This window comes from Myzus persicae, unplaced genomic scaffold (genome assembly GCF_001856785.1).
Source record: "Myzus persicae strain clone G006 unplaced genomic scaffold, MPER_G0061.0, whole genome shotgun sequence".
Lineage (NCBI taxonomy): Eukaryota > Metazoa > Arthropoda > Insecta > Hemiptera > Aphididae > Myzus > Myzus persicae.
Genome location: NW_019104038.1, coordinates 61,250 through 87,080, shown reverse-complemented (window position 1 = coordinate 87,080; position 25,831 = coordinate 61,250). Strand labels below are relative to the sequence as shown.

General features: G+C 28.0%; 1 protein-coding gene across 5 annotated transcripts in view; it reads right to left on the bottom strand.

The window, feature by feature from the left end:
* LOC111037884 (growth factor receptor-bound protein 14-like) overlaps positions 1-25,831 on the bottom strand; it is a 96,389-nt gene that overhangs the window by 57,972 nt on the left and 12,586 nt on the right. The window contains exon 1 of one of the 5 annotated variants that reach the window (XM_022320729.1): positions 17,440-17,706. The exons of 1 other annotated variant lie outside the window; for it this stretch is intronic. In XM_022320729.1, the coding sequence (XP_022176421.1) occupies positions 17,440-17,453 (14 nt within the window). In that variant the 5' untranslated portion in view covers positions 17,454-17,706. Of the gene's footprint in view, positions 1-5,413; positions 5,495-6,283; positions 6,477-9,479; positions 9,542-17,439; positions 17,707-25,831 lie in introns of those variants that run through there. 3 more of the 5 variants (XM_022320728.1, XM_022320731.1, XM_022320732.1) reach the window with 3 other exon arrangements.

Here is a 25,831-nt window from a genome sequence, read left to right as displayed (position 1 = left end):
GTATATTATGGTATAAGTATATATGTATATATGTATTAATATACTATTATGGAATTATAATCTAAATATTTTAAATTTAAATTTCAACATTTAATACTATGTTTCCTTTGTCAAAATTATCCCTTGCAATAATAGAATCACCAATAATATTAAATTATTATTAGTTTTACAATAAACATAAACGATTTGAAAACCATTCATTTTTTAGGGGCGTCTAGGAGGATATGTTTAGTTACATAAATAATTCGCTAAATAGAAAAAAAAACTCCTATCAAGTACCCACATACCGTGGGCATAGAACCAAAAGATACAAGGCTAACCTTTTTTTGGAAAATCTTCATATTTTTATACATATTATAGAACTACCAATACTCTATAATTCAAGCTCACCAACAACAATTTAGGCGCATTATTTGAAGTGATCGAGAACTCAAATCTTCTAAATCAACACTATTTACACATAACTTATTTAATAGAACCTTACGGTTCTAAAGTCTTAACTATATTGTACGGAATGTATAGACTAGGTAAACTATTACAACTTAGGTGTAGTCAAAAAGTACCTATATACTCTATTACTATTTCACATTCATTGTATATTTGTATCAATCATAGGTTGGTACAAAAATAATTGGTTTTTGTATTTTAGTAGATTTGGTTCAAAACCATTACTCTTGACTCCCAAGGATTAATCTTTAATAATTTATATGATAGTAGCTATAATTACACCCATTATTAATTACTATATGTACATTTATCAACAGGATAAAAAAATCCTTAAATAATAGAACCTTAATATTATTAAGGTTTTAAAATCACGTCACCTCTTTTGTCTCCCTTAAAAAATTCAATTAATTTAGAACAAAAGAGCTCTAAGTGAGAAAAAAATATATGCATAACCAGAAGATTCCATTTGTTGAACTTTTTGGTCCGTAGCTGACCTTTTCTACATTATCTAAGTTGTGTTGTATTTACAAACCTATACAAAAGGCTTTACGGAAAACTCTGTTAATTTTTATAATTGACAACCTGCATTAAAAATCATTCATTACAAGAAGATATAGTAGTTAGAAATTTAAAATTTCTCTCTTAAGCGATTTGATATTTTGTCATTTTGAGATACCGCACCTTTTGGATCTGGGCCCACGACACTGTATCTGACGCACAAATCTCAATTCGTCTTTCTCACGATACTTTTGGTGCGAGATCCGTAAGTACGATTATAGCAGAATATAGGACGATGTTTATTTCGAACGCGATGCTGCGTGCATGTCGAATAAACAAACGTGTTTGGAGATGAAGTTACACTCGGAGAAAGAAAAATAGTTATAATAATAATAATACTGTCTTATTCTTATAGATATTCGTGGACTAGACCGCGTGTGTTTGAGCCGAAGCTTATAAAAATAGAAGACTTGTATCGGTATAAAAAATCGGATAGGCGCCAAAAAATAATGGTACGCATAAAATATAATAATCTCACAAATTTGAAATGTCACAAATGCTTAATTTTTTATTTTATTTTTTTGGCTAGCAGTTTTTCACTGGGAGTGTTTTTTTTCTGTAGATTGTAATGATATGATATAGTGTCATTAATTTATGGACGCTTCCAAAACCAACTATACTGGATGGATCGTGCACGACGCGTATCTACAGTGTACACGTTTTTAATAATGAAAATGAGAACGAAAAACTATACACACAACCATATTTGCTTAAAGAAATGAAAACTTAGACACGTAGTAGTTACTAATATTCGATTTAAAACTGCCTGTGATTAATTATATATTATTGCTGTGACGGTATATTAATATAATATTTCACCATTTTGATATAATATCATAATTTGTTTGCGATAGAATACCATTTATGAAGTACCTGCACGAATGGAAACTAAACAACAACAAAATATGTATTATTCAAAAGCATAAACAAATCCAGACTGTAATGTACACGACGTGACGTATTTAATATTTTGACTTTAAACACTTATTTTACAATCCTTAAAAAAATAGTCACTTTATGGTCATAAATATATTATGTTAGTATAATGCATAAATGTATCAGCACTCAATATTTCAAATAAAATAAATTTTAAAAATCAAAACCCAATAATACATCATTAAATGCACGATATGCTTAAATGGCTCCATGAAATATCTTATCTGCAAGTAACTGGCCCAACACATAATATATTATTGATTTTATAGTATTATATGATATTGTGCATTTGTCGGTCTGTCACAAATCCTATCATATGATATCTTACTTTCGACCGTGAATAATGTCACCCCGAGGTGACAGCCAATAAACAGATCGGGTCTAGTTTGTTCATTTAGTATAATGTTTTTTGATTATTTATTTATTTATTTTCAAAAATAATGTTTCTATAAACGTTATTACACATTTTAAAGTATATAAGTATAAGTAATTATTATTTTACAGTTTCATTAAAGTAAAAACTTAACGATTAAACGTATATAGTAAGAAATTAGTTAGGACAAATTAAAGGCAGCGTCAACAACAGGACAACTCCATTTTCATAAATTGTACAGGAAAAATAAAAAAACTGTTTATAATTTGTAAGAAATTCCTAATGCAGAATCAATTAGTATTTATATTTATTTCAATATACCAGATAGTAAGTGATAATAAATAAATATAAGACCTTAGTAATAATTGTGATATCAACTACTGAAATTAAATTCCTAAAGATGATAAACTACTTGCAGTTGTCTAGTTGTTACACCATTTTCAATATATTTTGTTTTATGTTTCTGAGACTTAAGGTATACAAATTTAATTAAAGTAAATGTTATTTAAGTATGAAAAACGTTTTATTTAATTTATGGTTTGAAATAAAACGAGCTGTTTCAAACTTTGCGTTGCACTCAAAATTAAAATCGGTAACTCCAATGTCACATTATCACTAAAATTCAACAAAAAATAACCGGAGATGTCCGTTTGTTGCATCCCCAATTACAGAGGTACTTTTGTATGTTTCGGCCTTCAAGTGAAAAATTGATTTTGTAAAAAAGTTGTCTAGTTGTTTAGGTAGACCTAAATATTAAGTGGTCTGCATACTGAATTATTAAATCGTTGGTACACAGAGGCACAACCGTATAATATAATATTATTTTCTATTAACTACCTATACTAGTTACCAAAAACGTCTATTATTATTTATTACACGTTCCTTTGTCGCTTGGGTACGTGATAAACTAAAAACTGTTTAAATAGATATAAAACAGTCAATATAGGTAGGTGCCAAATAACGATATTGTATACATTATATTATTATTATAATTTTTTAAACACTTTCGAAATGTTGACGTTTCACGTGGTAGGTACAATAATAATTTATTGTATTATTTTACGTCTATTGCTGCAGACATTATATGGCAACCGAAATCCAATTAACGACAAAACATTACTCACTGTGTAGTTTACAACATTGCTTACACAAATACTGTACATACATACACACGCACACAGTACATACGCCACATGGATAATAATATACATATTATTATATATTATTATTGCATTGTTTTGGATTTTTGGGATATGACGTGTGCTATAGTGTGCGTATATAAGATTATGTTCTAGGCGTATAATATTTTAACTGCTGCACTATGTCACACGTACGATAAGCGACTACAACTTATATTATACCGATATAATAATAATAATAATAAATATCGTGCTATTGTTACTCTGAGGTTCGTGAAGTTTGATCGCACAAGAGTTTAAAAACGAGCAGACCTTGGGACAATTTAGGATTTGTTTTTAGATTTATTATGAGTATATAATATAATATACTTTGAAATTCAAAGCGTACACCTCCGTATAAACTATATTATATATTAGCTCCGCCTATTGCAGCTCTCGCACTATCTCTCATTAGCAAGATAGTATCAGCTACGCTTAGAATCCGCCTGGAAGTACCTACCTACCTATATATTTTATAGAAACGTTCCAAGTCCATAGAGCTGTAACGATATTATCGTATAGGTATTTTCAACGTGACAAATTTGACCGTGAAAACCACATTTTTAAAAATCTTAAATTGTTAGCACATGCTCACTGCACGTGGCTTGGAATGGTAAATTACGTCAAAATACTACATACTTTATAGTTTTCAGTCACACGTTTATGATCAAATTACAATATATATTTAATACTTGTCTCCATCACGAAGTGTTACAAAAATATATTCTGGTGTAGAGCAGTAGCCCTCTTCAATATGTTACTCCAACTGTTAAAATAATTTAACGTTCATATGAGTTGCCTACTTCACAACGTTTATAGGTGTTAATACTATGTAAAACGTTTAATTATTTTTCTTACAGAATCAATTTTTTACGTCTACGCTGTTACTGCATATATTATATATTGCCTATATTTAATTATTATCAGGACTGCTAGATCACAATAATTATTAACTTCAAAGATTACTTGTCTTATTCCATCAAGTGTAGAAAACAAAAATCAAATGAAATATAAACGAGATTGCTCAAGTTACTACCTACTTATACTTTTTGCATTTTATAATTACATATTATAAGAATACGAATAAAAATTCATACATTTATCATGTATTTATATGATAAGCCTTAAGCGACTATTCTAAACGTAAAAATAAAGTTTCTGTTTTCTTTCATACCAAAATCTGTGTGTTTGTGCACGAATTCCATGTTGTATTCGATAGTCGAACGAGGAAAGTATATTATTATGAATTATGATACACAATCGGAAATAAAAATGTGATGTGTTCGTTATATTATGTTTAAAAATTGTTCGTGTTCTTTTTTATGTCTGATACGGTATAGTATCCTGTACCTAGTCACGTATAATATATATAGCGTTGAAACATTAATCGTTATTTATATTCCCAATTCCCATATATACGATTTCATGATCACCACAGGCCTGTTTTTAATAATAAATGAATAGTTTGTTTCAGATTTCGTTCAGGAAAAATTAATAATAATATTAGGTATTCTTAAAACGTGATTGGTTTGTAGACAGTACATCGATGAATAAACAATGCACAGAGATGAAAAAGTAAAGTTGTACATTTAGAACTAAGCAATTTCACATTTATAATATACGATACACTGATACATTCATATACATGTTTAGTTGCTTTTATAAAAAATGGTTAAGTTATTTGTGTTAATTACGGTTTTTGGTAGGCATATGATAAAGATAAATGTGTCAGATATTAATCTTGATGAATTTAACTTCTAAGAATAAATATAAATACATACAGACTGTATAAATGCGAACTCACTAATTTTATCTTTACAATACATCGGTCGGCCCATTCAAATTTATATATAACATAATAAGCAAAACTTTTAGATAACGATTTTTCATATAAATTAAAAGTGAAATCATATAGCCTTACATTCTATAATAATGGTCTGAGATATGAAAAAGCGTTTGGGTATTAGCGATTAGCCTCTCTATACTTGCACATTGTATACGGTTTCAATTTCGACCAAGTTGTACTGTAAAAAAAGAATCATGACACTAAAATACAAAAAAAAACACGAGTGTAATTATAATAATATGATTAGAAACGTATTCGTGTGTACGAAACGTCGTTAAAAATCAAAAAATTAAATTGCAAACTAAGTCTAAGACAACCAAGTACTTGAAAATCACATGTAAAATGAAAAATGACAAAAAAAAACCAAAAATGAATGACTGTTGGAGTGGTACTTACGAGTATACTACAGACGTAAATCGAACCCTGGTAATCGGTCAAGTATTAAGACGCACGAGTTCATCGAAATCAAACATTTTCTACTCGAGTACTAGGAGTATTTTACAAAAAAAAAAGTTAACGCAAACAGGAGGATGATAAAATTTAGATAAGACTGTTAAGTTATAATAATAATGTGCACTCAAAATCTTCAATATAAAGAGCAGCGCTCAACGAAGAAAGTACCGAAACATACATATTTTTTTCACAAGGACCGTAAACATGATTCAATACAATAAAAATTGTAAATCTAGTCATTAGATTTAAGCATGTCCCGACTTGTATTTATTTTTAAGGAAATGTAGTCTTATAAAATCCACTGATGTCGAACATCAACAAAATAGTAAAATAAATAAATAATTATTATAACGCGTTGAACACAACCACACAACGACTACTGCAGGAGTGCGAGAGATTTAAAAATAAAAATGTCATTGAATAAAATAAAATGTGTAATAATACAAAGTTGAAAACATTATTTTTATGTACTGCGCATTATAATATACGTACCGGAATGGAACGGAAGAACACTGCTGCAGTTTGGTCGGAACAATCTATAAAAAATGCATCGTCGCGCTAACGCGTAATGCCCGCGGTACTGCGACGGATATAATATTATCGGACCGGCGGCCTTCCACTCGGTAAACGATCAGACGTCGAATATCACTGCTGCGATATGTGATATGCTGGCCGGTGCTGCAGTCGATCTGCGCCGCCGGTCCGACATATCATTATAATATTGCAATTATTATTATTTCGCCGGACCGCCAAGACCCGCGATTGGCTACCTCCCCGTGACCGGTCTCACGGTTCGCACACATTATAATAATATGCGTAGGTACAATGATATCATTATTTAATTAAACATTTTCCATCGCACCGAGCCCGTCGTATATTATGTAGGTAAGTATTACATATGCGTTTAAAATATCAAAATATTCGGTTGACTTTATAACTACTGCGCGTCGATTATTCATTCATATTATTTATTATAATATCATGACGTCAATAATGATAAAAATCGATCAGTCGTTAATAATAATATAATTCCGTTCGGTATTTCGAGCGAGAAAATCTAATGCAGCAGCTATTATACAGATTATTAGAGTGCAATTAATTATTATTGTTCGTCGCAAAAGGTCTAGGTTGTTGCCGTTGTTGTTATAGCCAACATTTTTTTTCAGCAAATATTTTATTCTGATAAATTAGACCACACACAAATAAATGTTAAGAATATCGTAACTTTGAAACTCATCATTTCAATTTTCAATAGCATCGATTTAATAAATATCATACACTGTCTACTCTACTGTAAATTGTTTCTAATTTGATTCTAGAATCACAGTTATGATAATCAGAAAATAAAATTAAAAATTAATTTTACAACTGTTCTTTGACAGTCCACAATATGACGGTTACTTTTACCCAGTTACCTACATTGTTGGAATGACTTTCTTGTTACATAAAACGTCAACACATACTGTGGTCTAATTTTTTTCATCAATGTTCTTGTAAAATAATTTGAATTTCGCTAAAAATGACTTGACATCAGAATACAAATCTGGTAATAATTGTTTTTCTTTGTAATTTTAAGTTCAACTGGTTTAATAATATAGTCATGTCATAGTCATATATAAAAACTATGAGTATCCAATTTTGGTCAGATAATTGGGGAATATGTTTTTTTTCGTAAATATCATTGTTTCTACTTCCAGATATCTTACACAACAATAACATCTAACGGAGCTAGAGCAAATATCAGAGGGAGGGGGGGGGGAAGCACAATTTGTTGTTAATGTAAAATTACGATATTGGAATCACTGTCCAATATGAACTAAGGTTGTACTATCTTAGTTTATGTATCCCAGAACGATACGTATAATAATATATTATATGATCCGACACACATATAACTTGAAATATAGTAATATCAGGATCTATAGAATTATTAAAAAAATGTAAGAAATAAAATGACTGGGGGGAGGCATATTATGGCTATAATAAAATTTAGGTAGCTGATTTTTATTTGGTACCTATTCATCTGAGCACCCCACACATTTTACAAGAATACGACGTTTTGCGAAGTATAATGTGTGTTTCCTAACCTAACCTCGAGTTCCAAAATCAATCGTTTAGGACACGTGAGGTCTGGAGTTCGAAGTGTGTGCCAGCCATTTATTTCTCAAAACGAGCCATCTGGACGACGCGAAATCGTTCCGAAACGTGCGATTTCAACGAAACGAACAACGGCCGGAGTAATCCTGCGCTAATAGTTGTATGTTTTACTAGATTAAGCCCTCTCGACAGGTGTGCTGCAGCAGTATAATATAATAAATAGTAATATAATACACGACGAGCCATACCGACGAAGACGACGGCTAATGGACATTTTGCGTGTAAACAACAAAGGCATGGCGTCGCATAAAATCGCGTTCCGACGGGTTTTTCGGGAAGCAATTTACGGGATTAAAATAATATAATTTAATGGAATGTGCCGAGTGTTGGCGCCGTACGGAACACCAAGTAGACGCGTATAAACAGGTATCGCGGTAATGTGATGACGGTTCGTCCGCAATATTATTACGTTCAGAAGTCGTCTTCTGCTAGGAAACAAATCGAAAAATATCGCACTCGTATTATATTATATTATTATTATTATTATTTTAAGAATCATTGAGACGTATAGACGTATCGTGCGACCGTCGCGCGGCTACTTCGGAGACTACGATCGTCCGGGGATTGCCTACACAAAACGCCTCGAGCCGCTCTTTCGCAAAATTTCGCACTGTTTTACTGTACGTACTACAACAACAACATATTATTGCGATATCGTACGTACTCGCGAATTCCCCCTAACGCGTAGACCAGAACACTGTCGGCGTTGCGATTTGTTCATCTAACCGTCGGCCGGACGGGGTACACCGCTGCACTACGGCTGAAAACTTTTCTCGATCGTTCACTGCCGCCGGAATGTACGACGTGTGCATGCGGAGGGTCTCCCGTAATCGAATTATTATCGTGACTGGGATTTATAATACACCCGGCCGGCTACGGTCGTAGACTCTAGGCGGCGTGGCAGTTACGGCCCAGTTAATACATTAGATATATATATGTGTATTATTTGTGTGGTTTGGTGAGTATTCGGGGAAATAGTAGCGTGTACGATCTATATATGTATACATGCGTATGGGGTGTAGTGACAGTCCCGGGGACCTAATAGGATGTATAGCGACTCCGATGGGGGACTGCCGCCGCGGTGAGTCATCGGAACACTTAGCCGGGATCTTCTGTGCCCTTTGTCGTCGTTTTCGCACGGTGTTTTATTATATATACCAAAAAGCTTTTCTTCCGCGAACAATGATGTCATAAAACAATATAGGTATAGAGAGCGTTTAACGGCTTTTTCCATTTAGCTGGTTTTTTTTTTGTTCCAGTGTTCTTCGCTAAGTACACACTTTTAACATCGTTTGACTTTATATACGCCTCGACTGATATGACACATGCACAGCGATCTTACGTTTATTTATATTAATTATTATATGAAGAGTATTTGCGCCAACCGCTTTCAATTTCTAGTTTCTACACGCTGTATATGACGTTTATATTTAATATAATATATTCTTGGGCGTGGAGACTTTCTCGGGAGTGATATACGACGCGGTTTGGGTTTATTTAGGCAGTATAATATACATTGTATGTTGTATACCTACTTATACTGCTTCCTGTTTGATGTAGACTTTCCAATATGATCATCTACGTATTTGGGATAAAAACGAGAACTTCCTCACTCTGTACAGTAGTAGGTTAGGTATAGTACACCGAAATATTGACGAATCTAAAATCACAGAATATAATTTGGAGTAACGAATAATCTTGTACGACATATTCTATACTTCAGTGATCCTACTTTAGTCACAATCTTATATTTAGACTCGCAACACATTTTTTTCTTTTTGAGATCCATGTTGTAAGAAAAAACAAACTAATAGTGAATACTATTATTTAAAGGTAAAATCAATTTTGAATTGATTTGGTACTATTATTTTTATGTTTATTTTATTTATACGTTTTTCCTATATTTTATTTGAATTTATTAAAAGTATAATGACACCAGAATTTAAGTCATCGCCCACCGGCTTAACACAACTATAATATATTATGTTTAGTATGTATAATATTACTATAATATATCAACTTCATCAGTAATCCGATATACATTTTTTTTAAATTACATTGATAGCATCGTTAATCACAAAGTATTATTCTTACTCTTTTTTACGATTTCTATTTTAAATATTTTTTTTATTTAGAATTTATAATGATAGAAGTACGAGTATAATACATATTATATTATAATATACAATATATTATATCGATTATGTTTTTAAATTATGTATACCAAAATGTACGATCTATATGATCTAGATACCGAAAAACTGTTCATATAATGTGTTATATCAAGACTGAAAGGATTCAAAGAAAAATATAATAATAGTTCTAAAAAGATAACTGATGACTGATAAGGAATATTTATAAAAACCGAAGACATTGTTATTTATTGTTGATTTTAACATTATAGTAACAGTCTTTGTGGTTTGTATATAATAACTAATAAGGGCATTATATATATTCTTTTACAACTACAGTTATTGTTTAGTCTTGAACGATAAATTTGACAGATGAAATGTGTTCGTGATGCATCTTTATCGTTTCACATTGTGGGTCAGAATGTCAAGAATAAAATATTATACGTGGTCATAACATATTTTGTTAACATTTTATCTTGAATGTGCATAATATAAGAGTATAGTATGATATTATATAGTACCTATTATATCATGCTCTTAGTTTAGTATATATCTATACAAAATTCGTCAATCTGTGGGCTATGTTAAACTTGTGTGAGCGTAATATTCCGAATGGATGTAATAGCTATTAATAACAGCCATAAACATGAACAATATTTCATATAGAATATAATAGAAGTATAGAACATGCTCAAATATCGATAAACAAAGATTTAAATAACCTTGACGGCTTAATTTATTTCAAATTCACAGGTTACTTCCTAAACATGTATTTGAAAACAGAATACAGAACAGCGCATATTATATGCTAACATTTAATAATACCTACAGATTTCGTGTTTTATGGATAAATATAGGCAACATTATTTACGAAATCCGATAGTTTTTTAAAAAATAAAATCGAATGTGTATTGGGAAAATTATTATAGGTACTCGGTATCGGGTGTTGCATGTATTACTGTGATTATTGATCGTTAACTATTTTGATCCTCAGTTTTTGTATTTTGCGCGTTTTAAAAACTTGAAACTATTCACTGTGATTCGTTAGGAATATGGACGATTAATATTACAATTATAATATTATTAAATTTTCATTGAAATGTTTATTTTTTTAAAATTAATGTGGAATATAATATTATTATGACGATTTTTGATAGTTATTTGTTTCATTGTTTATGAATTGTATTAAATTTAATATAAATATAAGATATTATATAGTTATAAATGTATAATCATTATTTTACCTTTAAATTAGTTATACATTTATTATTATATTATTAATTGCTAGTAAAGCAAACATAAGATCTATCTGCATTCTACAGTCACCAGAGTTTTAAATTGTAGAGCTTATTTGGTTTTTACAAGTACTTGTTTTTTTTATGCTCTCGACGATTGTAGCGATGTCGTCCTAAATCAAAAAAGCCACTCGAACGAGAATTCAGAAACAAAGAGATATTGGACTGACAATCTGACATAATCCATCATTAAGTGTTCACTCAATAACAATAACAGTAAAAATAACAACAAAGAACAATGATAGCAACAACGATAATAATTATTAGTTACATGGATGTATGAATCTCATTGTTCTCTCTATTTTGTAGTATTCGGCATCATATATCTATCGTATACCTACAGTTTATTTGAAAAAAAAACAAAAAACCAAAAATATAACTATAGATAAATTCAATAAAAATGTTGTAGGCATAAAAATATATTTATGTTAAAATTTTTATAATTGTATAATAATATGTATACCTATAAATAAACGTACAGAAAAAATGATATTACAGCTTTACTGATAGGTATAATATTATGAAATTAGAAAATTGAAAAGAAATTATTTGTACATTCGAATGGTTTTTCAATAAATTAGAACTAAAATTTGTGTAAGATAAAAAACAAACGTAGACGATATTCGAGATCGAGAATAATGTTTTTTCGGCGTGTTTTGATTTGAAAATAATATGTAATATTACATACTATTTTTATGGATTATTTATTTTATATTAGTAAAAACAGTAGTTCGTTTTCAACCACTAGGTCAAAAAATAAAAATAAAAATAAATGTTAATCTTGATATTTTATCTCTATGCACTGAGCACTATAGTGTGCAGCAACAAACAAATGAGCCTTATTCCGGTATTATTAAAAACAAAAATAAACTCTGCATTGTAGTGCTAAAGATAAATCGTTTCCAATTCCCACAATCCAGATTAAAATATACATTATTTTCAAATTCAATTAATTTCATCCAGATATTCAGACATCTGTATAGAATTTCAGACCTAATCCGTGTCTAATTCCAGTAAAATTGTTTTAGGTTTTGTCGTTTTGAGATTAGTTAGAGTATCTTTTTCAGACGAAGCAGATTATTATAAATATAATATTTATTCATTTTAAATGTTAAAACCGAAAATTAGATTTATTTTAAAATCCTGAATCTTTAACGATCATTGCAGTCCAGATTGGTATTTGTGCTTTGTTTTCTATCTAGATTTAATTGTAAGCATTCGGCATCAGGTCCTGTATTCCGTACGTAGTAAATTGCCACTAATCGCTAAGATAGGAACCAAATATCAACTAGATAAAAAGTTTATTTCTTAAAACTTTTTACTTAATCAGTTTATTTTTTAATTAAAATAATAACGTAAGCTTTTTCTAGTTTATTTTTAAATAAATAGGTTTATTGTGCATGTATTAAGTTAAAATCATGTTTATACATAGGTATTTATAAAAAACCGAAGCAAGAAAAAATATTCAATTTAATTTTAACTAAATCTGTATAACATAGTTGCAAATAATTTATAAAAACCAACTACCTATGTAAGTTATTTAATTTGTTATGCCCTGTATAATGAATAATGATTTTAGATAAAAATAAACTAATACTTATTTCTTGCTTAAAGAATTTATTACACACACACACCACATAAATTTCCTGGGCCATTACTGTATGCAATAAGATGGAATAGTAGGTTGAATTATTTACAAAGTGGTTAAATATATTGTTTAAAAAACAAAATTGAAAGTTGCACAATGAGTATACGTGTGACCCATGTAATATTAAAAAAAAATTAAAATTAATTAATTCTATTTGAATTTAAGAAATTTCAAGAAAATAATTTAATATAACTTTAAACTTTTAGAGTTAAATATTATATTAATTGTTACTCTTAACTCACAACAGAATGTTCATGCATCGTCTATAGTAGTACATACTAGAGTTAAGTCATTAACTTGCCCGCCTTTGCTGATCAGTAGGTACTCAACATTGACGACTTTCTAATACTTAACATAACACTATTTTGGCCTGTGCAAAATCGATTGTAGTAGTTTTTCATGTTATAATTATAGTTTTCACCATTCATCCAATCTCAGAACCGTAATTCGTGTCTGCTATTTTTTGAACTCTACCTACCTTATTCTTGAACCATGCAATGGACATGGACTTTAACATATCATATAAGTGGGTATATTTTTGTTACTCCCAGCCATCTTCTCGGAAGACTGTATCACCTCCGCATGTGTTACGTATATAAGAACTTACTGACTTGTGTAAAAACGTGTACTTGTTTCTAATTAAAATTTTCTTTAAAATGTATGTTGATCAATTACAAACAGTTAAATCAAATGAAGATGGATAATAAACCAGATTTAAGACGGTAATTTGTATTCCTTTTACTTTTTAAGTTTGAAATAATTAAATTAAGTTAAACGTACCTAAAAATACTATAAGTCATATTTTTATTTTCTCTGACTATGAAATAGTTATATATCTGAACTTAAATGATGAATTTTTATCGTAGGAATATTAATTAAACATATAAATACGAATTCCACTGACTTTAAAATACTTAATTTTTTTTCCAATATTATAAAAATTGTAATTGTCAAAAGCTATAATATCAAGCAATGAATTTAATATTACTTAATAGACGTAAAAAAGTTATTGATTAATTGAATAGATTAAGGTTTCTACTAATTATTTGTTTGAATGTAATATTGGAACATGATGTGAAAGAATCCATTGATCCCCAAGATCTATAATAGATTTTAAGTGTAAGTAGAGTAACGGCAAGCAACGACTAACACTTATTGTGAATGCGTCCATGTCCATGTCCGATTGTTGACATGTTCTTCCATGTTCGATGTTTAATTCGCAAATTTTTTCACATATTTTTAACTTTTTCAATCATTAGTTATTCAGCACGCCTCGTCAGATAAGGGGTGACGTCATCTGATCGTTCCTCCTTGAATCTTCACACATTTTATTTTGTGGCTTAGGTTGGATTATAATATACCAATTAATACTTTGTTCTTGTTGTAAATACAACCACTATACACTCCGGAAACCCAAACTGCGTTTGCTGTAATTGACACAATACATAAATAAATACAAATATCAGAATTTTGTGAATGTTGAGCTCTATACCCACGTTTTCCTAGACAGAAATGGTATTTCTAAATGTATGTAGCTATTCGCCAACAGTCCAATTAATGCCATAGGTACGTGATTCGATAGTTGTCCATTAAAATGTGGTAGTGAAAACCGTTGTTAAACAATGACGATATACGTATGACGATACATAGTTTATGATATTGAAACGATACATACTGCATGTCTGATCGGTATAAAAATGAATGTTAGTTTCGAGAGTTAAATGTTCTTTTTTAATACCGTTAGGTCCTGCATTCGTCGACAATTTTTATATTTTTTTACTTGTATATAATGAAGGTATTCAATTACCGCACACCACACTTCATATTATGCTACCAGCGGGAATATCAAATTTTATTAAATTTTTTGCGATAATTATTGCTTGTCGATTTGTTCCGTGCGTATCTGCTCGCCAATTATTCTTGCAGTATACATGGTTTGGTCAGTAATTATTAAATTATCTCGTTAACAATTTAAATCACGTCGTGACACTCGGCTATAATAATTATGCTCTAATAGAATTAGATATCATGTGCAATTTTTTCAAAGAAAATTTTCAAAATTAAAACGTCCAACATTTTTGCACTTGCTTTTGTTGTATCCATGTTTGTTGTAATAAAATTATACTAGTAATTTATTTATTTTCATTTTCGTGTAATTGTTGTCACTGCTAGTAAGTGGTAATAAGTAATGTAGATTTACCTGGACGTATATTACTTCATAATTATGACTGGCTTTAAGATAAAGACATGTTCGAAGAAATTTGAGTACAATATAATATGGATCATCCGTTATTTTAATACTTTTGCCGTATTGATTGCTGGGTAGAACTTGAATACGATTTAAGTACTTTATAAATAAAATAGATCTAGATCTTCTAAAACCTACGATGTCAGTTTGTCAACTTTTGGTTTAATTTTAATTTCAATACTACTCATATAATATAATTATTAATAACTTTAGCTTTAAGAAAATTGTTTACATTTCCCAATATGTTTAATTTTATTAATCTCAAATTAATGATAAACATATCAAAGACATTTTTGATGAATCATTATTTACAACATTGCACATTGTATTGTTCTATGAACTTGATGTAACTGAGAATACAGTGTAAAATTAATAATCATAGTTGGTACTAGTTACAAATAATAAATAAATATTATTTGATAATATTAACTATTCACACTTAGTAGCTATCTAGAGTAAAATTAATGTTTTTATTACAAATAATATATAATTATTATTTGATAATTTACTAATAATTTACTATATTATAAAATTAAGAATATAGTGTAAAATGAATAATTATAATATACAAATAATTAACAGTTATCATTTGATAATAATACGAAATATTGTGTATGTACCAACGTCCAATGGTTAAACAAATTTTAAAATTACATTTTTTTCATAAATTTTTATTGGTGGTGTACATTGTAAATCAAAATGTGAAATGAATAAACAATTCATTGTCATTCGGTTACTCGGTTATCACATTTCTCGAGAACAGATTTCGTCTTTTCTAATAAAGAGTTAATGGTGACCAAATAACCGTTCTGACTATTTGAGGATAGGTGACCAAATGGTGGCTGAAATTCTACACCACGTTTTTGTTATTCGTGAATTGTAAGGTTATGAACGTTTGCCCGTCAAAATTCCAATCTTTAAAAAACATTTCGTAATGAACATCGTGACTAGCTAATAGGCAATACCATTCTTCGAATTTCGATACCTTCCCATATTCAAATCATTCATGTCAACTTGAATTTAAATTAATAATTAACTTACAGTTTACACGCACTATTGAACTTGAAATATGTAAAACACTTTCGTGTCCCACAAAGTCACAAACTATAGTTTATACATTAACATTACATTATTGTACTCGTACGACTAGTACTATTTAGTACGTACGCCACAGATAAAAATAAATACAAATTAAAAATTATGCATCGATTATCCATAAATGCTGTGACATAGTTATAAATAATGGTTGTGGTTAAACTATATAGATTATTAAAATTATTAAATATAGGTAATGTTCGTTTTACGGTTGGTAACGAACACACACACACATAATATTACATCCATATAGAAGTATCAAATTTCTTTATGTACCAATACGTTTTTATATCTCGATAGACGTATAACTTTCACTTGTACGAGACAACTTTTTGGTATAACAGTTACACAAATACAGTTAAAACTGTTAAACCCAAATTTCGTGAATATTTTAATAGTTAAAAAATAATAGTAGATTTCTTGCGATGTTTAAATGTTTAAAAAAAAATAGCTGCAGCTTCTCATTAGCGTTCGAATTAATATTTCAGCACCATATTGATGATTTTTTTTTTAAATAAAACTCCTTTTAATTTACTGCAGCCTGAATAAAAAACTCATTGCGTAAAAAAGGATTTGTAATATACGTCTAAAATGTAATATATTTTAAAAGTATATATTTTTTTTCTTAAAAACCAATATCAAATTAAATAAATTATATTTTATAATCGGTCCTCCTGACGCATTCAGTTTCTTACAAAGTGAGATAACATTATTAACTTATTAGAAATAGAAAGAGAGACCCATAATTATACAATAATCTATATAGTTCAACTGATTAAAACATAATTGTACTGAGTAATTGCATAGTTCAAGTCACTCTGCTGGGCTTTTAAAATAGTTAAATGTAAATTAAATTCGAAAATATAAGAGAAGTAGTTATTTATTGTAAGTTATGATAATTAAAAAATATTTAAACCTCAAAAGTTTAAACATTAATTATCATACAACATACAGTAGGTATGCTTAGTAGCTTAATATAATATTATGAACAAAATATTTTGATTTGAATACTCAATTTAATATATTGAGATGTTTTTAGTTTCATTATTATAATAATATATTAACATACAGACCTTGATGGTGGCATTTTGTAGGTAGTACACTTGTGTATTACCCGTAACCAAAACTGTTGTAACAAAAATTCACGGCTGATGTAGTGGTATTTTTTTTACAAAAAATATCACTAATTCTCGAGAATTGAATGAAATTATTGTCAAATATTATATGTTTGAATGTACGTAAAACAAAATTGATACAATGAAAAAATAATTTTTAGGTTTTAAAAACTCAACATTAAATATTTAGGAAATAACTCATGAAAATACGGTTAGTGCCAAAGAGCCGCTACTAACGTACTGGTTCGAAATATGGCCGACCGTCGACCACATAATATTTTGTATGCCAGTAACCACTACCCTAGATCGCTTGGTTCGCTCGGTGGGAGAAATCAAAATAATAAAGACGACGTGGAAGACAGAAACGTGGTTCACACTATATACTACTTACATTACTAATGCAACACGACCGTGACACTTTATTATGTTCCAATGCTTTAAAATAGTTTTTTTTTTTTTAAACTGTAAAAACTGCTTTCATGTGTCAACGGCATGTATAAAATATGTAAAATAACAACCCTATATTACATATTTTCATTCTGCCCATGTTGCTTGTACAAAATAATTTTCAAACTAATATTAAATAATACTGAAAATGTCAATTTTTAGGTTAATATCCGTCATGAAGTTAACCACCTACTTGTTTTGTATCTACTTTATTTAAAATAAAATTATAATTTGGAATCTATTAAATATGTTTAAAAAATTTAAAAAAATTTATAAATAGTCTTCTAATTTAAAAAATATAAATAAACTTTAACAACTCATATATAAGTATTAATATTTTAATAAATTGACAAAAGACTGTAATCTTGAATACAAATATAATATTATACAATATAATAAATGTACTAAAAAATATGTATTGTGATTACGTATACATTTTGATACGTTATAGATTCAAATACTAAATGCAAATAATATAATTATAATTCATTTAATCATTTAGTAACAAATATTAAAAATTATACAAATTATATAGGTATATTTTGAAATCGAAAATTTGTATCGAAAAATAACTTTTGCATTAATTTTTCTACCGATGAATCATGAAAAAATTGTAATCAAAATGTTTTATATAAGTACCTTATATAGTAACAAATAGGCACAATTGTAAAAGTAATATTATATTTAGAATTGCCTTCTATGTAATTTAATGTTTCAACTTAATTTGCTTCAAATTAAATTTCAAAGTAATGAATACTTATTAAAATTATGGGTGACTCTAAGCTGTAGAATAAAATAGTATATACTTAGTAAAATTATTACATTTCACTAAGTTAGAATTTTCAGGGTTTTTAGAGTGCCTATTGAATATTTCTACAGTCGAGTCTTGATAACTCGAACCTCGAGGTAATTAAAATTATATTCGACCTATGTATTTTTCAAGTTATATACCTCAAACACAACTTAAAAACTCTTCAAAGGGCAAGAAAAAAATTCGAGTTATCGAGATTCGGGTTAACGTGACTCAACCGTATAATGACAACTTATTTTTCTTGTAAATTTTATTTCAATTACAATATTTTACTTTAATTTTTTGTAAAGTATTTTTTAGAAAAATTAAAATAATCTAAAATGCACCTATTCTAAATTTGTAAATTATAATACAGTGATGGTGGTTAAATACTTTGGTTAAGAATTAATTATGTATTGTACTATTAAATGTACATAGTCGTTATATTAGTGAACACAATAGTTTAATTAAAACGTCGTATAAATAATTAATTTAAATGATACAAATATGAAATATTGTTCGAAGTTCAAGTATAATATTTGTATAACTTATATAACTTCTAATTTCTATAAATGATAACTATTTATTTCAATCTGAATAATTTTCACGTAGGTTAGGTTTTGTATTGTCTACCTCTATCTTGTATCCATCGACTATCGACTATCATCTATAACTTTATTATACATGTTATTCAAAATTGATAATTAAAATGCGTCTTTCATATAATATATATATATATATATATTATAACAATATATAATACATAATCAATAATCATAATTTAATACTGCTTAATAGTTATATTTTTATTAAGTTATGGTTTCATTTATTATGAGCTGTATATTTATAGGATTCCTATACTACTTTATTATAATTTAATATTCCTTACTCCTTATATTAGTGGAACACAATATTTTATTAAAACGACGAGTGACGAGTCATTGAATAAGAATGTTTGTATTATGAATATAAATAGTGAGGCGACATACTAACTTTGCACTGTGATCTAAATTCTAAAGTGTGGTAAAAAATGAATAAAAAAAATAAAATCTAAAATAAATAAACTGTCATAATAATTAGTATTTACCCAATGTCCCATTATATAGGTAATATAATATTTCATATTACCAGTCAATTTCGTTCTGCTTCTTATCCGAGGTTTTAAGTGTAGATATATCGACATTAAATTTGTCACCATAAACAATAAAGAAGTATTGTATTATTTAGTGTTTTATTAAAATTAATTATTATTGCTATGTCAATAAAATAATATCATTAATAAAACAAATTTGGGTATGAGGCCTGCAAGTAATTGTCAAACTTAATATTAATTATATTAATATTCTAAGCAATTGCATACAAAAATGAATTCTGAGTGAAGGAGGCGATGGTGGATCAGCAATCAGTATTTATTTTGAAGGATATCGTTCATTATATATTTATTAGCTTGGTAGGTTTAACTATAATTATTGCCAAAGACATTGCATAAAACTTAAAAGTGAATAGTTAATAAAATAACGTTGAATAATGTGAATAAGTTTGTAGTAAGTATAGCTTAAAATGTACCAAAGCATTTTGAACAATTAACTTTGTAAAGTAATTATACGTCAGTATCCCTATTGATGTTTACATCTCCAAATCTATACAGTTTTTGTTTTTTTTTTAATTACGACAATGCAACTAAAATTGATTAAGGAAAATGTATTAAACGATTTTGTAAAAATTTATAGTTACATCATGCATAAAAAAATTGTTTTTATAATAAAAATAGTTTTTTCTTTTTTGAATACATGTTCATACACTTAAGCAAAATAATTTTTGAAGTATATTGCAGCATAAAAGTTCTGTACATATAGATAATTAGTTATTTATTTTAAGTTTAGATGAATGGAGTAGTTGTTCATATTATGATGGTAGATGGTTAAATACTAAATATTCTTCAAAATGTTGGTCCACTACTTTGCTCATCGTAACTTTAAATACTTATAATTATAATTAGTTTATAGTTCGAAATTCTATTTTTATATGCCGAACTACTGAAGTATTCTAAAAAATATTTTGCTATGGAATATAAATATAAAATCATATTGGCTTTTCGAGATAATTGTGTGTTTACTGTTTAGACTTAAAAGACCTATGGATAGCAAATAGCGATTATATCAATTTTAGTTGTTACCTATAAGAGTACGTTATACCTTATAAGCTAATATTCCGTTACTTGTCTCCATCGATGCCTTATTAACGCATTAAGTAGCAATTTCACTCTGTTATTTTCAATATTAGTGATATTAGTGAGAATTGACCCACAATATTATCAAATACAGTGGTATAAAATATGAATATTACCTACCATTTGATCAAAATAAATTTTTTAAAACTGTAAATATTCCTATTGTAGTGTTATTTAATAGATCTATAATTTTTTTATTAGACTAAATCATGAAATCAAAATGTGAAAATGGAATACACTGTTTAATAAGTTCAAAAGCACAAATGAAACGGGCGACAGCGTCCACCTTACAAGCTATAGATATCTTCAATGTCACTCATGTCGGAAGTAAAATCCAAAAATGTATCTTAAGATATTTTGCTGTAAAAATTTACGAAGGATATGATTAAAATTATAGTGAAATATCAAGGATTATAATAAAAATAGTATATAATCTCGCCATTACAAGTTTGTATCTGTTGTTTACGCTTAACCATCAGGTTAAAACAGCTTTAATTTTGGTAACTACGTTTGATAGATTTCTGTATTTTGATTTTAAGTTAACGTAAAATGTACTAAAAATAATTATAAGAACTCAAAATTTCAAAAAAAGAATTCTGTGTAAAAGTTGTATGCCTATTTACACTTTTATACTATTTATCTGTTCAAAGTTTAAGCAATAATGTATCTTATTGTTATCTAGTATTATTTATATGGTTATTAGCAAAGCTGTAACTAACAAAAAACTAGGAGGTTTTTGTAAACGATAACACTAAATAATTATTAATTAGTATAATTACTCATGTTCTATACAAAGAAAAAAATAACAGTAGGTACAAACTACATGTATTGAATCCCTGATACTCTACTTGTTTATGCCACACAGGGACTGTATGGCAATTTATAAATGCGCAAGTATCATACACAATTAAATATAGGTATAATAGGTAGTGCCGAGGATATAATTAACTACAAATTTCGGAGATCAGGTCCTTGTAACATTGTGCTTAAAAATGTGATTGTTTATATGGCTTAACTCTATAAACCTATTATATAACAATAATAGTTAATGGTAATAACTAATAACTAATAAAAAATAACTAACAAATAACAATCGAATAAATATAGGTATACTGTAAATAATATAATAATTATATAATAATTTAAAATCAATAATATAATAATTATTTTAAACACAAAACATTTATATCAATAGAACCGATGATAAATTTAAAAAAACGCATTACATATTTACATTACTAGTTATTATTAAGGTCATTAAGATCATTCATAACGAATGATAAATGATAATTTTATTTTAATAAAAGAACTTATACAGAGTGATTCTTTTAACAGTAAACCCGCATTACTCGGAAAGAATTAAAGTTTTTAAAAATATTATTTTACATTCTTTGAATTTGTTTTAGTTTTTAAAGAACATTTTTGAAAAAATTCTATTTTTTGCAATTAAAAATTTTTTTTTTAAAAACCTTAATATATTTTTTGAGAATGGTGAGAATTTACTGTTAATATAATATAATATTGTTATAAAGATTTTGTAGAATTACCTATAAAACATTGAATTTACTACTTAGTATTTGTAATTTTTAAAACTTTTAACTTTTCACTGTGTCCTGGGATTTCAAATTTATAATTAGCTGTATAGTTATAACGTATAAAGTTATAACGTACCTAAAGACTATAGTTTTTCAGTACTTAAGCTTAAATTAAACGAAATCTTTGTCATTTTTTAATAGAACATTATTGGAATTCCTAATTTCAATCCATTAATTCACCATTAACTCATAGGTCATATCGCCCATATCAACTGCCTATATCAGTACTAGAGTTGCGAATTTTGTTTTTTTTTACGGGGGAGTGCTTATTTTGAGATTATTTACTTTTAATATGATAAAAATGATAAAATACTCCAATATTAATACCATTAATATCATTATTAATATTGTTATTCAATTTTTTTTAAACCAGATTACCGTTTGACTGCCCAATAGTAATACATAATATTTAGTTTTGAGTATAAAATAAATCAAAATATTTTCATTAGATAAAATTAATGGTTTAGCATTAGAAATTATTATACTGAATACAGGCATAATAATGAAAAAAAAAATAATACTGAAGTTAAAATTTAAAATCTAAAGCCTTCTTTTTTTGGAAGCAAAAATTTATTAAGTACCTAAAGTCCTAAAGCCAAACAATTAATCGGTTTTCATTATAGGAGGACACCACGCCCGTATGTGTATTGTCTCAGTTTAAAAACTTACAACATTGCCAATTTTATTCGTGTTCAGCATTTCAGCAGTTCCAATTTTGTGTGTAGTAGGCTTTAATAATAGAGTAAATTGACCTATAAATTATTTATGTATTAGGATATTTTTAATAATGTTTTAACATTATAGGAAAAGTTTCTTAGTTATCTCCACTCTCCAGGGCAATAGTCGATTTATCTGGTTGCATCGAGTCGGTTAATTTGCATTGAAAAATGCTTTTGTCATACCTATTGTAATATGTGATAAGTGATAAATGATAACACAGTAAGTAAAGTAACTCGATAAAAAACAGGCAGCAGCGCTACACCTAACAAGAAAATGTTATCAATTAATCTGGATAATTCATCATTAGCCGTGTTTGAGCGGTGGTAACCAGAATACCGGTACAACCAATGTTATAAAACATTCATGATTCATTCCCTAAAAAAGTATAATTAATTATTAACTACCACCGATATTATACTGGCTATGCCATAACTATAGATATCTCATGGTTATGGTGTTTACACAACCTTCACATATATAATTGAATCGTTGAAAATATTATAATATTTTATTTTTGAAGTTCCTACCATCTGCTCCAAATGTCTATTCTGTATTTCTGTTTAGGATTTGCAAAACATTACAAGTATAATCCTCATGCACATGAAGTCGTGAGATTTTAACTGTTTTAAAATGTGTTTTGAGTAAACATCACACAGTAATTATTATTGTTCATAAAGAGAAATAATGTTCTTATTAAATCAGTTATCACGTCTTATTTACTTATATAAATTTACTTATATAAGTAGGTATGTTATAAAATATTTAAATATGTGAGTAATATAAAATATTATGCACTTATAATAAAGTTTATTTAAAAATGAATCAATTAATATAAACACTTATGCAGGATTGCAAGAAAAATTAATGAACCAATCATGGCCCATGGGATACTAAATTGTGTTTAAGGGGCCTTAGCTCAATATTGATATTTGGTTTAATAAATGTTTAGTGATTGTTCATGCAACCCTGCGGCCTTTTATCATTATATATAGATTGGTGGACTCGTGGTATATTTGGAATATATAATTGTAATATCTATGAAGTTTTTAAGTATGTAAACTATTGAAATTATATACTTACTTAAGACTATTATTATTATTATTATTGTGACTAAAAGTGCGTCATTATTTTAGTAAAACATAATAGTACCTGTAAAATATTAGTTGTCCGTCACTGCACTAACTGTTATTATTGTTATTAATAATTTACCATCATTTACATTGAAATGCTCACTAAATAGCTAGCATATATAAAGTATACCTTTGGGCATAGGATACCTCATAATAATATAATGTATTGGTTGCAGTGACTATAAAATAGGCGTTGAAAGTCAAAACTCAAACCAAAAGTGTAGTAAATAAATAAATAAAAATATCTTAAATTATATTAATAATAAAATATTTTGATGACGATGGTAGGTACATAATAAATAATAATGTATAAGCTCAGTATATTTTAGTGAGTTTACAGAAATGATAAAAAGAAAAAAAAACATAAAATATGTCATAAAATCCAGGCACCCCTTTACCAATAAACATAATATTTTTATTATTAAACCGATTTGAATTTATAGTGAAAATTGTAAAATCACACTATGCCCCTGTGGAAATGACAAACACATTTTGACGACACAGATATATTTTCATAATGACGGCGGCAGGCTGATAAAATAGACACATTCAGTATACCTATACAATCATATATAATTTATAGTTTATTTGTATTTATTATAAGTACGAGTTCTGATGACATAATAATAATGTAGTGTATTCCAACATAAATGTCGTGTGGAAAACGAAAAAACGCAAATGACAAACAATAGACGAGCGTTTGAAAAAAACACCGAACGGTGCCATTGACTTGATTTGTTTTTGAAGAAAACTAAGGGAATCGGTTCAATTTGTATGAATGTATCACATTTTGCCACAACGCCGGCGGAACGGCGCAGCGTAAGGCGGTATTTAATTGAAAATAATCGAAAAACTGCATCTACTGCATAGTGCACAAATAATAAATATTAATTTTTAATTATAATATTATATATAATGGTACTCAGGTGATTCAAGGAAATATTAAAAAAGACAATTTTTACCAGTATTAAATTCTGAGAGGAGCGATGAATGTACTTATTGATTTTGCAATGATGTGTGTTTTTATATTTATTTATTATTTTTTTTTTTGTCTGTCATCACGGTTTCTTGTAGTAATAGTACTTCGATTTTCTTAAATAGCAGCTTTTCTGGTAGGAAAGTGAATCTAGTTGGTGCATTTGGGAGGTCAAAATTTAAAATTCCCAATAGTTTTCAAAAGCAACAGGAAAACGAAAATTTTTATTCAAAACCATTTTTCGAAAAAATTGATTTTTAGTGTAACTCTAACAAAAATGACCGAGATACACATGACATTTTTACTGAATATTTGTGTAAGTGTTTTCTATACACCATAAAATTTTCAAAATATTTTGATTTTTGTTGAACTAATTAAATAAGTAGGTAAAAAAAAAACTAATTAATTTAGGCAAATTAAATTTTTGATTATTATTTGTTTTTTTTAACCCAAGTCGATAAA